Source organism: Sorex fumeus, unplaced genomic scaffold (genome assembly GCF_029834395.1).
Source record: "Sorex fumeus unplaced genomic scaffold, SorFum_2.1 ptg000095l, whole genome shotgun sequence".
Taxonomy (NCBI): domain Eukaryota; kingdom Metazoa; phylum Chordata; class Mammalia; order Eulipotyphla; family Soricidae; genus Sorex; species Sorex fumeus.
The window spans coordinates 9,601,101-9,617,783 of record NW_026606152.1 but is presented as its reverse complement, the minus strand read 5'-3'; the positions used below and the strand labels follow the sequence as shown (position 1 = coordinate 9,617,783).

The following is a 16,683-nucleotide window of genomic DNA, read 5'->3' as shown; positions in this document are numbered from 1 at the left end:
GACCTTTTATGCCCTTTAACCATAGCAGAATTTATTTTTAGGCACATTGGAACAAAAACATAAAGAAATTAAAGAGGAAGGTTATACAGCATTATTTATAAGATCAACGTATGGGGGAAAATCCAAATGTCAAATTATAGATAACACTGTACTATTTCTCTAGCCTTAATAAAACCTTAAACTTTATAAAACAAAAATATAAACTCTAGCTTCAACTTTATTAGTATTTGCAATATTTTATTAGTATTTCCCATTTGATATTGCATTTTCAGTACTCAGGGAAGTGATGGTCATTTTGAGACTAAACTTGGAGACCACAGCAGAGCTACGAAGTACTAACATTTTTTGTTATTTATAAAAGATTTATTTTTATTCAATAGATGTCTACAAGCTATCCATTATCTGAAACAAACTGTTCATCAGATGAACTGGAAATGAAGGATTGCATATCATTAGTTTTCAGTTCGGATGAGTGCTTCAAGAATTTCACAGCTCCCTCTTCTCCTAAAATTTCTTCTTGTGAGAATCTGCTCCAAACACCAACACCTCCAGATGTAACTACAATTCCAGAAGATGTTCTCCAGGTTATTTTCCTAGCTATTTGTTTTTCTGATGCACTTTTTAAAATAGTTATTTATATTAAGAATCTGAAGCTGTATTAAAATGGTCTTGTTTATCTCCTGGCTAATAGGGTGGTTGGGTATTGAGAAAATACAAATCCTCGGTTGTTTGGCCCTTCTCAAGTCACCTGGTTAAGGCTCTTCTGAGCTCAGCACAAGCTGGTAACTTAATCCTTTTACGCCCTGAAGGAGCATTTTCTCTTAAATCTGTTTTCATACTCTGAAATTTGATGTCAGCCGTGCTCAGTAGACCAACCATACAGATGGAATGCTGGGAATCAAACTCAGATTAGTCATATGCAGAACACCCTATCCACTGTACCGGCCCACAAATGTTTTTTCTGAATAGTTTTTGGGTCCTTGGGGTAAATTCCAGAAGTGGAATTGCTGTATCATGTGGGAGATCAACCATATGTCCATATTGGGGCTTGAGCGATAGTACTGCAAGGAGGGCAGTTGGCTTGCACATGGCCGGCCCAGGTTCCATTCCTGGCATTTCATTATCACCATGAGTGATTCCTGAGTGCGGAGCCAGGAATTACCCCAGAGCAGCTCCAGGAGTGGCCCAAGAACAAAAATGAAATAATAAATTAAAATGTCCATATTGGGGCTGGAGCGATAGCACAGCGGGTAGGGTAGCGCCTTGCACGCGGCCGACCCGAGTTCAATTCCCAGCATCCCATATGATCCCATGAGCACTGCCGGGAGTAATTCCTGAGTGCAGAGCCAGGAGTAACCCCTGTGCATCGCCAGGTATGACCCAAAAAGCAAAAAAAAAAAAGTGTCCATATTTTTTACTAAGGCTAGACCAGCCAACATTCACAAAAGCAGTAGATGAGGGACACTAGTTTTTTTTTCCTTTTGGAAACATTTATTTAAAATGGATGAACTTTGCTCAGAGCTCTTCTCCGGGACTCTAGTTTCTAATCATTTTTAAAAGGCTTTAGAAATCAGCCTCTACATTCAAGTTAAATCTCTAATGAATCTTGACTGCTCGGTATCTATGCTGCTAGAGTTCTCTTTGGAACCAGAGAGAGAACGAGTACAAGCGTTAAGGCACAGACCCTACATACTCCCGCTCTAGTTCAATCTCTGATACCACATGGTCCCCCAGGCTTCCTTCGGTGTAGCACTGAGTCCCAGAACTCTGCCAGGGTGACCAGGCAATCCACAGCTTCAAATCCTAATACCCTGAGGTTGAACAACCTGCCTGCCTGGCCCCAGGTCTCAGCATCATTTGAGAGGTTCCCTCACCCTCAAAATTCTTATGTTTCAAATAACCCAGATCTTCCAATTTTCCTTGACTTTATTTGAAAGTTCCATTGTAACTTCCAGATCTTTGTTAATCATATGACTTGTTTGATTTATGTCTCTCATATGGTTATTACAAAGAATTTACTTTCTTTTAGATCTTATCAAAATACAGCTCCAACCTAGCTACTCCATCAGCAGTTAAGGCTGTGCCACACAGCAAAGAGCAGCTTACTAAATATGAAAAGCAAAACATCCGGGGCATCGGCAACAAAGAGAACTGGTGAACGTGAGTATGTTTTCCTCTTAAACAATAGGCTTGTGTTCTCTAAAGAGAAGATTTAAAAATCAGTATTTAAATAGCAAAATTGTTCATTGTTCACTTAAATCTAACATTTTCGACTTGTTGAATGCCTATCTCTTCTTTTGGTACAGACTTTATAAACTCTCAGACTCCCTAGCAAATTAGATGAAATCACTGAGACTCTATTTCCAGCTTTTTCCTAAGTGTATAGATGTATGGCCACGATCTTGTGTCACTTGTTTTATTTTGGCTATTCATTATATCTAACTGATATTTTACATTTTATTTTGCAGGCCTGTTAGTGGTTTCATCCCAGAGAGAAACGGAACAGAATGAGGTGGAGGCAGCGCTCCTCAATTCATTTTCTTAAAGCCAACCCACATCAACGACCAGCATTGGCTATTGATGCCACATGTTTCATTCAGCTTTAACTTTGATTTCAGTTGATCAGATTTTTTTGTCATTAAAGGTCACCTCCAGTGAGCTACTTTTGCTTCTCCACCTCCTGATCAGTTTTAAATATTATCATTTCATTGATTTAAAATTTACCTAATTTAACAATTACATAGTATTACAAGAGATTAAGTGATCTAAAAATTTTCTTTCCTTTTTGGGTCACACCTGACAGGGCTCAGGGTTCCGGGGATGAACCCCAATTGGCCACATGCAAGGCATTTGCCCTCCCTACTGTATTATCACTCTGGCCCCACGATCTAAAAATTTTCATGATTGCCACCGTCTCTTTTGGGGGTTCAGTGGTTATTGCTGCCTGTTAGAACTAGGCATCTTACTTGATTCTAGCTCTCCTTCCCTGTCTTCTGACTATCCCAGTCTATTATACCATGAATTACACCATGAATCTCACAGTGCTCATTTAAATGACAGTTTATATTCATTGAGGAAAAGAGGAACTTGTGTAACTGCAATGAAGGAAGGAGGTCTCAAAATCAGTTTTATCCTTCACATGTCTGCACCACTGGCAATGTTTCCTAACTCTTCTCCACCCAACAGAGCATGGGTCATATTTCTCTGCCAGGTGCCTTCTTAGGTTAGATACCCTATCATCTATGACCATGGGATCTCGAGCTATCAAGAGCTTCATTGAGTTTGCGAGCCTGAGCTTTTCCCTATGTAAGTATGGCTAGAAAATCTTTTCATCTAAGCCCATGAAGGCAAACTTTTCAAATTATGGCCAGAGGAAAAGGAAGACCTACCTTACCAAGGAGAACAGCTAAAATCTTAAAAAAGAAGTATCTGACTGGGGCTAGAGTGATATCACAGTGGGTAGGGCATTTACCCTGCTCACGGCCAACCTGGGTTCAATTCCCAGCTTTCCATATGGTCTCCTGAGCACCGCCAGGAGGAATTTCTGAGTGCAGAGCCAGGAGTAACTCCTGAGCATTGCCAGGTGTGACCCAAAAAGCTTAAAAAAAAAAAAAAGCATCTGACAGGTTGTTAAAGTAAGAATTGTTAGAGGGTTATTTCAAGATACTTTGTTCTGGTTTGGGGTTGGGGAGAGTCACACCTAGTGGTCTCAGGAGTTAGGGGTAATTCGTGATGGAATTGGAGTCAGCAGGTAAAAGCTCTACTTTATATATAGGGATGTTTCTCAGGTTTATGTCAGCCTTCATTCGTTGTATGTATGTATGTGTATGTGAATCTCCAGAGTAGATGCGATTGCTTAAGAATGGTTTGTCTGCACCCTAAAGGTATAAAAGACCCAATTATGTATCAAACATAAAAAACATTTCCAAATGTATTAAAGACTAAGATGGATTAAAAAAAAAAACCTTAGGCATTGTAAGAAAAGAAAACTACAGGAATAAGGAAGAGACTGACAGCCCCGCAAGACTGGAAACCTAGAATACAAGTAACACATTTGGTTGCTGTGATAAGCTGTAATCATGGCCATCCCCATTTCTTTAAATCTAAGATATGCATTTTGGAAACCCTCAGACTCTGACAAAGGAGCTGGTTCTCTTCCAGTGGACCTGTGAAGTGGCATAACCGGGAAGGATGTAGGAATAGAAGACAAGGATTTGGGGCACTTTGATAGTGGTGGTGTTAGTGCAGTAACTTTGTGCACCAAAAGCTCGGACATCTGTAAACCACACTATCTCAACAGTACAAAGATAAGTCTTTTGGATTCATCTAAAACTTTCTTTTACTATACCTTGTCAGGAAACTGTAAATGATATTATTTTGCTGAACTGTCTTTAAATGCAAAGAAGTGGATTATAGTCATTATGTGGAGCCTTTTAAATTAAAATTTTTGTTAAGATTTGTCAAATACGCAGTAAAATATGGTAACTGGGGTGAACATCAGACTGCAGTGCTGGGAATAAAAAGATGCTCCAAAAGAATATTTGTTTTGTTTTTTGCTGCACACAAAGCTCTAGGTTACTCCTGATAGTGCTCAGGGACCATATGAGATGTTGGAGCACACACTATCCACGCACTATTTTTAAGGAGGGGCCAGAGCGATAGTACGGCAGGGAGGGTGTATGCCTTGTTTACAGCCAACCATGTGTCCCTCCGAGCGCCCAATTCCTGAGCACGGCCAGTAGTAAGCCCTGAGCACTGCCAGGTGTAGCCCCAAAACAAAAATATTTTTTAAGGAAACATATAAACTAACCTGTTTGCTGCTTAGGTTCATATGCCTTGCATATGAGCTCTGCTGCAATTTGAAGCTATAGTCATTGGATCAAGGTTAAGGGAGCCTGATGTTTACTATTTAGTAGTTTCTTAGTATAGCTAGGTGCTATCTGATACAATCAATACTAGAATTGTTAATTTTTAAATCGATAATTTAACAAAAGCTGCCTTGTTTCATAAAAACAAAGTTTGGAATTTGTTTGAACAGAGGTGAGCTGACTTCAGCTAGCTGTTTAATACCTTTCTCTCCTGCATATTTGCCCTCACAAGCAAAGACATCAGAACTGTTACAAATCTGAAAACATTGGGCATTGTGGACTACATATACTCCAAAAGGAAAATTTCCCCTCAAGTGAGGCTACTTTAACATTGAGGATAGTGCTGTGATGGCTGCTGTTTATTTTATATTTGAGGTAATAGCTCAGTTATTTAACAAAGCACAGTGGAAACAAGCACTTATGAGGTAGGGGGGCAGAGGGAGTCATCTAGGTGGTACTCTAAAAGCCAGTTCAGTGTAAGGCTTTGAAGTGTCTGGAATTACCCAGGCTATGCCACTCACCAGGCCACTCCTGGCATTAAGTGTCCATACCATATAAAAACCAATCTCCAGGGTTGCTGAGGATAGACTCTGGGTCAGCCACATGCAAGGCTAGGGCTCTACCCACCCAGTGTATCTCCAACTCCGAGAAAGGTTTACATTTTTTTTCTCTTTGGGTCACACCCCACAATGCTTAGGGGTTACTCTGGCTCTGTACTCAAGAATCACTTTTGGTAGTACTCACAGAAACATATGGGATACTGGGGATCAAACCTGAGTTGGCTGCATGCAAGGCAAAAGAACCTACCCACAGTTGCTATTACTCTAACTCCAGTGTAATTTTATGACTCAGGTCTAGATCTTAGAGTTTGGAGTTAACTGCAGCCTAAAATAGTCACTAGATATAGGTTCTAGCTTCCTACTAATAACTTAGCAACAGAGAAACCATTTCATATAACCAACTAAATTTAAGACTGCCTTTGGAAATAAAACTGCAGTCTTACTCTTTAAGTGTCACTGCTAGTACTTATTTTTTCCTTCATAATATACAACTTCAATTTACTGCTGAGGGGAAACTCAGTAGTCATACTGTTTAAGAACACCAAAATGATCACTGAATAGTGCCATGGAGAATATGGTTCTAGATTTGCAAAAAGATTCTACCATATGCAAACAGCCTTACATGTCAGGAATTTTTCTAAGTCCTTTGCAATAATTTATTGCAAATTACACATAATGTATAACTATGTAGTTATACATTATGCAAAAAGGGGGATGGGGATCTAGACAAGCTTACAGAGCTACTGGCACGAGGGGACAGTGACTTAAACTCCCTTGCATATATGCAGGCTACCGAATGCAACCTGCCCACACGGCAGAGTCTGGCAAACTCCCCGTGGCGTACCCAATATGCCAAATACCAGTAACAATGATGGATCTCATTCTCCTAACCCTGAAAAGCCTTGAATATGGCACTTTTTAAAAAATTCTCAGGGCTAGAACGGAGATGTTACTGGGGCCTGCTCGAGGCAATCGACGAACAACAGGATGGTCGCGATTGTGATCTATGCCTCAGTCACATTTCTGTGATCTGCTCCAGTCCCTGCTCTTAAAAAGATTACTACTACCTGTTCATGCGACTTGACCTCATCTCTGGCTTTCTTCTCCCTTGGCCTTAAGATTCCTTCCCTCCTTTGTCAGATCTTCAAGGTCAACCTTCCTACCCTCACTAGAAACTCTAATCCTTATTTCCTCTAAGATACCTTATAATCATTTTCCCCCAAAAAAGCCTTCGTTTTCTTTTCCTGTTCCTTGAATCCATTTTAATCTCTCCACGCTAACTTTCAGTTTCTCTTACTTCTGAGGCCTCTGCGATGCTGCCTCTCACAACCCTAACTGCATACAGCCCCAGCCTCTCCCAGCTTTCTAAACCCCGGGACCATCTTTTTCAATTTTTTTTTTTAATTTTTATTAGTGAAACACCATGAGGTAGTTGTATACTTACAAATTTTTGTGCTTGGGCTTCTGTAACACAATGATCGAGTACCCATCCCTCCACCAGTGCCCATTCTCCACCACTAATGATCCCAGTAACCCTCCCACCCACCCCCAGCGCCCCCCCCCACTCCACCCCACCTCTGTGGCAGGGCATTCCCTTTTGTTCTCTCCTTTTGGGTGCTGTGGTTTGCAAAAGAGGCATTAAGTGGCAATCATATTCGGTCTATAGTCTACTTTCAGCATGCATCTCTTATCCTGGGAGGATCCTCACAACACCCTTTACTTGGTGCTCCCTTCTCTGTCTGAGCTGCCTTTTCCCCTAGCATGTGTGGCTGGCCTCCAAGCCATGGAGTGAACCTCGTGGTACTTATCTCGGCTATTCTTGAGTGTTAGTCTCCTATTTTGTTACTTTACATTCCTCCAATGAATGTAATCTGTGTCCCTCTCTTTCTGACTCATTTCACTTAGCATACTTTCCATGTAGTACCACTTGTTTCTTTAACTAGTCATCTGTTCTCGGGCACTCGGGTTTTTTCCAGATTTTGGCTATTGTGAACAGTGCAGCAATGAACATAGAAGTGCAGATGTTATTTCAACTGTACTTTTTTGCCTTTCTGGGATGTATTCCCAGGAGTGGTATTGCTGGACAAAATGTCTTAAAGTCTCTTTATGGTTTACTTGTGTATCTATCTAGAATTGTATAAAAATTCATCTGGTAAAAAGGGGTTCCAAGTGGAGTAAGTTTAAGCAGCCTTAGTCTAGCCTATAAACTCCTGCTGTCTGCAATACAATCCCATGGTTTAGGGTTTGGCCCCATTCCAGTGGTCACAGAGATACAGTAAAGGGGCTTATGCATTTGTCTTCTATGTGGCTGACCCTGGTTCAATCCCCAGCACTGCATATGGTAGGTATCCCAAGAACTCTGAGCACAAATCTGGGTGTAGCCCCAACTACATCCCAAGATAAACCTGTTCCAAGCCTCCATTAACATACGCAGATTGATCACACACATATATTTAACAATAGTTTTACATAAAATGCTAAGAGCACTTTTCATACTGTACAGAAAGATTTAAAACATGGACTTTCTATTAAGAGCCATACCAGAACAAAGTCAAAGCAAACTCCCAAATAGATGCTTACAATCTACTTAAAGTTTAAAGGCTTAATGGCAATAAGGAGGAAGAGTAAAGTTTATTTTACATAACTGAATGAAAAATACTCCAAGAAATAGCAAATAAAATTTAATAGGGTCTCATGCGCCCAGATGGTGGTGGTGCCCTATTTGGAGGGGTGATTGCTATGTCCAAATAATCTCCTATCTGGAACTTCTGCGACTGCAGGGTCATAGAATCATCTGTCCCCTTCCTCCCAGACATGGTGCTGCCAATCTCCTTAACTCTGCAGGAAAGAACAGATCAAGGTTATATGAATCACAGAAATCAATATAAATCTATATCCTCTCCACTACAGAGACTCATTATGTTACCCATATCAATTAAGACTCATTATGTTACCCATATCAATTAAGACATCAAAACTTGGGCCCAAAGTGAGAGTACAGTGGGTAAAGAAAGCACTTGCCTTGCATGCTGCCAACCCAGGTTTGATCCCAGTCATCCCATATTCCCCCATGCGCTGCCAGGACCACACTCAGAAACAAAAAAAACTTAAAAGCAAAACAAACCATCAAAACCGAGAAGCCAAAATCAAAGTTACCTACCGATAGCCGGGTCTTTTAAGGTCCGTAAAAACAATGGCAAAATTGAAGTGTGTGCCCTTCTTTCTAGCTTCTGGATAAACTTCCTTTACTAAACTGGTCAACTCTTTCAAGGTTGCATCCATCCTGATTAAAAAATATAAAGATTAGAGTCTGGAGTGATAGTACAGTGGGTATGGCGTTTGCCTTGCACGCAGCTGACCCAGGTTCGATTCCCAGCATCCCATATGGTCCCCTGAGCACTGCCAGGAGTGATTCCTGAGTGCAGAGCCAGGAGTAACAACTGTGCATTGCCGGGTGTGACCCAAAAAAATAAAAAAATAAAAAAAAATAAAGATTAATACCAAATACTGACATGCAATGGGTTGGCTACATGTTAATGGATTCAAATTAGAACCTATTATAATTTTAAATATAGTTTTAAGCAGCTAATGCCATTAGTTCCCAATTACTCTTAGCAGCCTCAGTATCTGAATTTTTGATAAAGGTCAGACAGTTGGTTAACAGAATTTTGAAAGATTACAGTTGCTATTTTTTGTCTGTTGCTTTTACTGGCCTAATAATTCACCTCTTTAAGGATACTAGTCCAAATTAACTCACTTAAAATAATTCAAGTGAAAGTGTTAGTTACATTTAAGTAACCCCAAAACTTACTTTTTTTTTCTTTTTGGGTCACACCTGGCGATGCACAGAGGACCATATGGGATGCTGGGAATCAAATCCGGGTTGGCCGCGTGCAAGGCAAACACCCTACCCGCTGTGCTATCTCTCCAGCCCCCAAAACTTAATACTTTTTAAAAAATTTCTGGGACACGTTTTTCTCCTCCAAAACTTAGAATCAATGTTATTGGAAAACATTTTCATAAGACCTGCAGTTTCTCCTAAGACAATCTTATGAAGAGTTAGAATAGATGATGAAGTCCTAGAGCCAACGAAACCTGAAATTTTCACAAGATCCAGCATAGGCTCTCTGCACAATAGTTGTTGCACTGCAAATACCTGAATTCAGAACTTAATTTAGTACTGAGTAAATATGGCACAATCTAGAAAAATCTTTTAAAATAGAAGCACTCTAGATATATAAGCTATATGATTTTTCTTTCATGAAAACTGGAAATTAACTGGCTAATTTGTTTGGAATTTGAACCAGCATTTCTTTTTGACCATTACAGAATAGCACAAGGATACTAAGAACCCAGGAAGATGAATAACTAATACACAACATCTTACTGGGAACTGAATCCTTTTGAGGCAAGTTTTAACTCTGTACTCTAAAATCTCCACCAGAGTTAAAAAAAAAAAAAAGAGCTCAACTAACAGTAAAAACAGCCAAGATGATCACATCACCCCTAATAAACCCCTGACTGGCACCAGTTAAGAAATTTGAAATCTACCCCTCCTAAATAATTGAGCTCATACAGAAAAGGTCTGATGCAATCACATGAAAAGGTCCCAAAAACAGCAGAGGACAGGTGGGTAGCAGAGCAACAGAACACTTGCTCTGCATGACAGGTTCTAAAAAAAAAAAATAGCACAGAGGCAATCCTGAAGGATTCCAACTCCGCACAGCTTCAGCTTGAGAATTCCATGCTTCCTGGTGAAACTGGTTAGTTCCAGGAACCTCCACAACTGTGATAGCTAATTCTTGGAAATGAATCACTCTTTTCCCTCAACTGAGTATAACTGCATAGTATTAGTTTCAGGTTTCTGAAACTAATTATTTGCTTCTGCAAACTCCATTGATTGTGTTAGGTCTATGTCTCAGTTCCTTGGCCAACTTCGATAAGGTGAGATCCCAAGAACTAGTAACCATTCTCTTTTCTAAATCTACTCATGATACCCCACACCAATCATCCAGACTTGTGATAGTGGGCCCCCCAGGGCTAGTTCTCTAGCTTGTGCTCAACTCCTCTCCCCCATTTATGCAATTTACACCTGGGAGCCCACATGGATCTTTGGCTGAAAAACACTGCTCCAATCTTTCAAAACTGAAAGTCTTGCTTCCCATTTTAAGGTCTGACATAATGTTGCCCTCTCTGCTTGGGTGCAACTGGGAGGCACGGGACTACTTTGCTTAAAGACAGTAGACCTGGGGGGGGGGGGGGGGGGGAGCAGGCAGAGATAGAGTACAGCAAGAAGGGCTCTTGCTTTGCATGCTGCTGACTTTGGCTCAAGCCCAGGCACCCTACATGGCTCCTTGAGCCCTGTCAGGATTGATCCCTGAGCATGCAGCCAGGAGTAAACCCAGGAGTGGCCTTCCCCAAAAAAAGAAGGGGAGGGAAAAAAATACATTTTGCTTAAAGAAGGGGGTCACTGAACGACCAATTTTTTCTTTTGCCCTGGAAAGGGAGTAATCTGGGTAAATAAATTTGGAAAACTAAGTTAAATCAATTTTCTTGGAACTTTTATCTTGGAATAACGAAGAGAATCATGCTTTCATAAATTTAATAAGCATCTCCCAACACAGGATCCCAATACTCTGAAAATGAGTTCTAATATACTAGGTTAACAGTAATATGCACATACCTTGCCAATGTAAAATGGTGAGGTCTCTATGAAAAGCTTATCAGTTCCTCAAATGAAACAGACTAACATATGATTCTGCATTCATTCATTTTTATTTTTTGCTTTTTTTGGGGTGGGGGTCAAAGCCAGCAATGCACAGGGTTACTCCTGGCTCATGTACTCAGGAATTACTCCTGGCGGTGCTCAGGGGACCATATAAGATGCTGGGAATTGAACCCGGGTCAGTCGAATGCAAGGCAAACGCCCTACCCACTGTGCTATCGCTCCAACCCTACTGCATTCATTCTTAGTACAAGTTACTCCCATGACCCAAAAATATTATGTTCGTGTGTGTGTGTGTTTTAGGATGCTTTGGGTAAGGAAATTCATCTCTACTTTCTATGGAATAAAAACAAGGCATTTTTAGACCCCCCTACAAATTAACACCAAATAAGAAAACCAAGAGGGGCCAGAGCAATAGTACTGTGGGGAGGACATTTACCTTGCACACAACCAACCAATTCCCAGCATCTCATATGGTCCCCCAGCAACGCCAGGAGTGATTCCTGAGTGCAGAACCAGAAGTAACCCCTGGGCATCGCTGGATGTGACCCCAAAAGCCAAAGAAGGGAAAAAAAAGAGCAAGAGAACAGCTGTCTTACTTTTGGAACCAAGGGAAATCTGTAAGGACCCCAAAGAATATAGAGCTGGACTCATAATCTATATCTTCATTTTAAACATTTTAACATTTTTCATTTCACATCAGTATCATTCAGTATTGGATATTAACCCTAAGTTGTAGGATAACACTGTTTTGTACTTCCTCAGGTAGCTTAGGTTTATCGGGTCACATCCATCCCAGGACACTGAACTTGTATTATACAAGTTAATATTGCCTTTCTCCTCTCCTTATGTCTTTTGAATAGTTTACCTTAAAGCAATATCCCTTCTGTATGGACACAGGAAAACAGTTAATATTATGCTTTGTATCTTGGGAGTTGACTGACTTCAAATAATATTTACTCCTGGGCATCTTTCTTGGTTCAGTTGCCCTTAGTTCCTAGCACCCCAAAAGCAGGGTCTCAATGAGGGACTGAATGGATCCAGGGCAAGCTGTGAGCTACCCTGGCATCGAAATGGGCCAGGCCAAAGCACCAAGATACTGAACTATAAGTTGAAGGCATGATCATGGACAAATGCTGTCATGACCCAAAAGTAAGTAATGACAAGACTAGGACCCTGCTGAGGCTAGGAAGACTAACCTGGCCTGAGGACTGCGGAATGTACAGTGAGATGTTTATATCTCTTACTGTGCTCACACAGAATGACAGTGCTAGAAATATTAGGAGTAGATTTACTACAGCTATTTTAAGTAGATTACTAGCCAGGAAAGAACACACCCTTGTTAGGATCCCACCCTTGAGTGGATCTCCTAGTAATCTGGAGTAATCTCTTTAGATGAGATTTTATCCTTGAATTAATCTCCTGGAGGAGTGGTCTTACCTCTCACTGGTGATTTGTCAGATGTTCAACCCACCTTTGTGTCACTGCCTTCTAAGACTGTAAGCTTGGAAGAGCAGAGTCAGAAGTGAGAGAGCTCAGGCTCCAGAGATCCAGAGTCAGAGCCAGAAGAAGGGGTTCCAGATTGGGGCCCAGGAGAGGAGGCAGCAGAGGAGAAACAGGAGTGAAGAGGATTGGAATAAACTACAACTGGTATCGACCAGCCTGGCCCTCGTTTCTTCCTTCGTCTGCCCTTGGCCAACAGCGGCACCGAACACGGGCGGTGAGACAGAGCTGTCCAGAGAGCCCATGAACACACAACCTTCAGCATGCATAAGATTTTACACTAGGCTTTATCAGTGAATTACCCCTTATCCTCCTCCCAGAGAATCTTACACTGTTCTTATAAGCACTCCTAATCCCCGAGTTTATCTTTAACCTTTCCTTTATGTTTTACCTCTCATTGTCACAGTCCCCCAAGTCAGTCTTGGTTCCTTCTGAGCCAAAACTTTCTGGTAATTCTAAACTTTGTAGTGAATTACCTGCTTTTCTATTTCTCCTATGGTCTTTTCATATTTTACTATAGAGCAATACTATTCTTTGCTCAAACACAGGAAGACTGTTAATTCTATGTCCCTAATATCTGGGAGCTGACTCTAAAATATATCCACTCCCAGATATCCATCATAATTACTTGACTCACACTTCGGTTGCTGTAGCTCTTAATACCCCCAAAAGGGAAGTTCCGCCATGGGACTGGGTTGGGACAAATCTTGAAGCTACCCCAGCATCAAAATAAGACAGTTTATAGTCTACTTTCAGCATGGTTCTCCCATCCTGGGAGGATCCTCCCTTTATTTGGTGCTCCCTTCTCTATCTGAGCTCCCTTTTCCCCTAGAATGTGTGGATTGGTATTTGATCATTGTATAACTGAAACCCAAGCACAAAAATTTGTGTCTACAACTGTACCTCATGGTGTCTCACTAATAAAAATTTAAAAAAAAAAAAAAAGAACAAGGAATGTGTTCAAAAAAAAAAAAAAGACAGTCTAGAAAACATAAATGTGTGGTCTTGATGCAAGCTGTTATGACTTAAGAGACAGGACCCCCAGGGGAAGAACAAGCTGAATTGGCCTGAGGACTTAGTCTGGGATTTACAGTAGAATCTTTACTTGCTCTCAGAGAACTAAGTTTGGGATCTTTATCTCTTACTGTGTTTATCCAAACGAGTGCAAGCATTGATAAGAAGTAAACTTAATTGTTTGACTGTTTGATTTAATTGCTTGATATATAGATATATAGAGAGGGAAAGGGAAAAGCAATACAGATGTCCCTGGGAGACAGTGTCTCCTTGAGTTAATCTTCCCCCAGAGAACTGCCTCTACTGGACTGTTTTACCTCTGAAAGCGATCAATCATGCAAACATGCAGTCCTCTACCTCTGACTCCTTCATATTCTGTAAGTGTGCTAGCAGCTCTGCACTAAGTGGGCCACTGTCACCACCCATCTGTGGTTCCCCAATCTTTGTCTCTGCAGGAGAAGCTTGAGGGCACTCAGCCACCAAAAGCAAGGGGGGGGGGGGGGGTAGCAGTACACCCGGCTTTGAGAACTCACAATTCACAAAAGCCCAAAGGCAAAGGTAGTAACAAAGGCGCAGCTCTTTAACCTCATTAACTAGTGAACAAACAAATGTGTCAAATCCTCATTATGGGCCATCATTCTGCAATAAAAATGAAGTGGCACAACAGGGATGTGCCCTGAAAATAATAACGCCAAGTAGACAAAGCAGACATTGGAGGAGAAATATTGTGAGAAGCTTCTAGAACAGGAAAATACTTATAAACGAGCATCAACCAGGGGGGCGGGGGAGGGAGACCTGAGTCAAGGTTTATGGGTTACAATCTCTGAGGCAGGAATGAGAAGTTTGGAGACAGGTAACCGCAAGGCCTGCACCGCGGAACTGTCCCACTTAGGGCCAGTTAGAGTGCAGCGGACACGCGCCGCCCCGTTCTGACGCCGGGACAAGTTCCATCGCGCATCTCGGCGGCACTGTCCACCGCGCAGGGCTGAAGTCCCGGGTCGGGTCCCTGGGGGAGATGGAAAGTGCCGGCTCCTACGGACACTAAGAAGTCACTATGGGGACTGGAGCGGGAACACTGCGGGTAGGGCGCTTTCCTGGCACGTTGCCAACGCGGGTTCGATCCCCGACACCCCACATAATCCCCCAACCCCGCCAGGAGTGACCCTTGGCGCAATCGGCCCCGAGCAAGCCACTGACACCTGGGCGGCCGGAGGAGGTCAGGAAAGAGCTCTGCGATCGGCCCGTCGTACGCCCCGCGGAGGCGGGAGAGGTGCGCGACGGGGCTAGACCACCCTCAAAACCCCGAAGTTTCAGCGTTCCCCCCCTTTCCTGAACCCGCTTAAGAGCCGCGACTGAGGAGCCTAATTTGCGGAAACTGGGAACAAGGGGGGGTGAGGGCTTCTTCCAAGCCAAGGGAGCAAGCCGACGACAACGACCCTCCCCCCACCAACGCCCCGAAACGCAGGGGTCCCCCGCCCGCGCCTCACCAGGTGTAGATCTGCAGCTCGCTCGACGGCACGTTCCCGCGAGAGAACTCGTCCATGCGGTGGTGGCGGCCGTTGTTGGTGGTGAAAACCCGGAGCAGCAGCGGGCACGTCTGCGAGGAAGAGCAGGGGAGGGCGGCAGGAAAACGTCAGGGACGGCGACGGCCCGCGCGGACGCCGTCTCTCCGGGGCGGTCGGGCCCCGGCGCCCCCTGAACAGAAGCGCCCCCACCGCCCCGCTCTCCGCCCCTCCAGAACCGCGTCCCCACCTTCTCCCGGTCGATCGGCTTCTCGGGTTCCTTTTTAATCTCCTCCTGGGTAACGCGCGACTCCACCGCCATCTTCTTCCTAGGGCCCGGGAGACGATCACTTTGACCTCCGACCCCCGCGGCAAGCATGAGCACGCAATCTCTCGCGAGGATACGCGAGAATCCTTATAAAGGACCAGGCGGCGGGGCGGGGAGGCGGGGGCGGGGCGTCTTCTGCGCAGGCGCACTCTGTGTGCGCAGAGCCGGCCCGGGGCCGCGCTTGCGCATCACGCGCTCTGGGAAAAGGCGGGCGGTGGCGTGGACCTGTTGTCGCGCGGTTAGTTGCTCGCGGCTTTACCCCTTGATGTCAAGCAAACTGTGCATAGGGATAGATTTTACATGTAATGACGAAGAATTAAATAACCAAGCGCTTAAACCCATAGGCATAGTGGCCTTTTGTTAGCGGCGCCTGCGAGAGGGAGTGGCAGTGACGAGGCCGCAGCGTCTCGGCACTGACTAAGGGGCAGAGGCTCGGCCCGGCGCCCGCGCGCGGCCCTGGGTCTCTGTGAGAGTAGGCGGTGTACGGAGAGTCTGTCAGGCTGAGAGCAAGAACGTCCAGCACGGAGGATCAGGAACGAGGAAGAGCTGATGTGACACGAAACTGAACGGATGTGTGCTACACCATACACAGTACAGCGGGCAGGGCGCTTGCCTTACACCCCAGACCCAGGGCTCCGACCCCAGCACCCCACGTGGTCCCCTGTCTCTGAGCATGACGCTCCTGCAGGAGTTAAGTCTGAGCTCCACTGAATGTAGTCCAAAAACAAGCAAGAAATCTGGAAACAATCCACGTTTAAAGAGTTGGGTTGGGGTCAACAACAGCTACCAAACAGTAATAAAAATGAGCAAACTACAACTGTATAAAACTACAACTCCATGAAGCAGTGTGAATTTTACAAATGACTACGTAAGAAGCCAGACATAAAATAGTTTATAACACGTGAACCCGTTTTTAGAATATCGAGTGCAGACAGTGCTAGAACTATAATTCTAGGTGATTAAACTATAAAAAATAATTTAGCACAAAAAGACACATAATTACCTCTGAGAAAGAAAGATGATTCAGGAGTGTTTTGACCAGGTGTAGGTGATTGTAGTTGTGAGCAAGAAGATTGGGGTGAGGGGACTAGCAATGAGTTCTTGGGAAATGATAAAATCAAGAGGTGATTCAAAAAAGTTGCTCTCCCTAGGTCTAAAGTAGCCAAAAGCATGAAGGCTGGAC

General features: G+C 43.3%; 2 protein-coding genes across 2 annotated transcripts in view; one reads left to right on the top strand and one right to left on the bottom strand.

Annotated features, from left to right (window-relative positions):
* SKA3 (spindle and kinetochore associated complex subunit 3) overlaps nucleotides 1-2,188 on the top strand; it is a 36,088-nt gene extending 33,900 nt beyond the window's left edge. Inside the window, exons 7-8 of the mRNA XM_056132955.1 lie at nucleotides 381-584; nucleotides 2,030-2,188. Of these exons, the coding sequence (XP_055988930.1) occupies nucleotides 381-584; nucleotides 2,030-2,158 (333 nt within the window). The 3' untranslated portion in view covers nucleotides 2,159-2,188. The remainder of the gene's footprint in view (nucleotides 1-380; nucleotides 585-2,029) is intronic.
* Nucleotides 2,189-8,034: 5,846 nt separating this feature from the next.
* On the bottom strand, nucleotides 8,035-15,586 carry SAP18 (Sin3A associated protein 18). The gene is made up of 4 exons (XM_056132956.1): nucleotides 15,423-15,586; nucleotides 15,158-15,267; nucleotides 8,589-8,711; nucleotides 8,035-8,266 (listed from the first exon to the last, which is right to left on the bottom strand). Exons 1-4 carry the CDS (start codon nucleotides 15,549-15,551, stop codon nucleotides 8,110-8,112), a joined length of 519 nt encoding a protein of 172 aa, XP_055988931.1. The 5' UTR covers nucleotides 15,552-15,586; the 3' UTR covers nucleotides 8,035-8,109.
* Between the last annotated feature and the right edge of the window lie 1,097 nt (nucleotides 15,587-16,683).

What these genes read in the sequence shown, in the direction of transcription:
- SAP18 (XM_056132956.1), bottom strand. Translation starts at nt 15,551, where the DNA reads ATGCTTGCCGCGGGGGTCGGAGGTCAAAGTGATCGTCTCCCGGGCCCT. An exon ending in AGCCGATCGACCGGGAGAAG is followed by an intron (nt 15,268 to 15,422) that starts GTGGGGACGCGG and finishes TCTTCCTCGCAG; the next exon opens with ACGTGCCCGCTGCTGCTCCG. An exon ending in CTTAAAAGACCCGGCTATCG is followed by an intron (nt 8,267 to 8,588) that starts GTAGGTAACTTT and finishes TCTTTCCTGCAG; the next exon opens with AGTTAAGGAGATTGGCAGCA.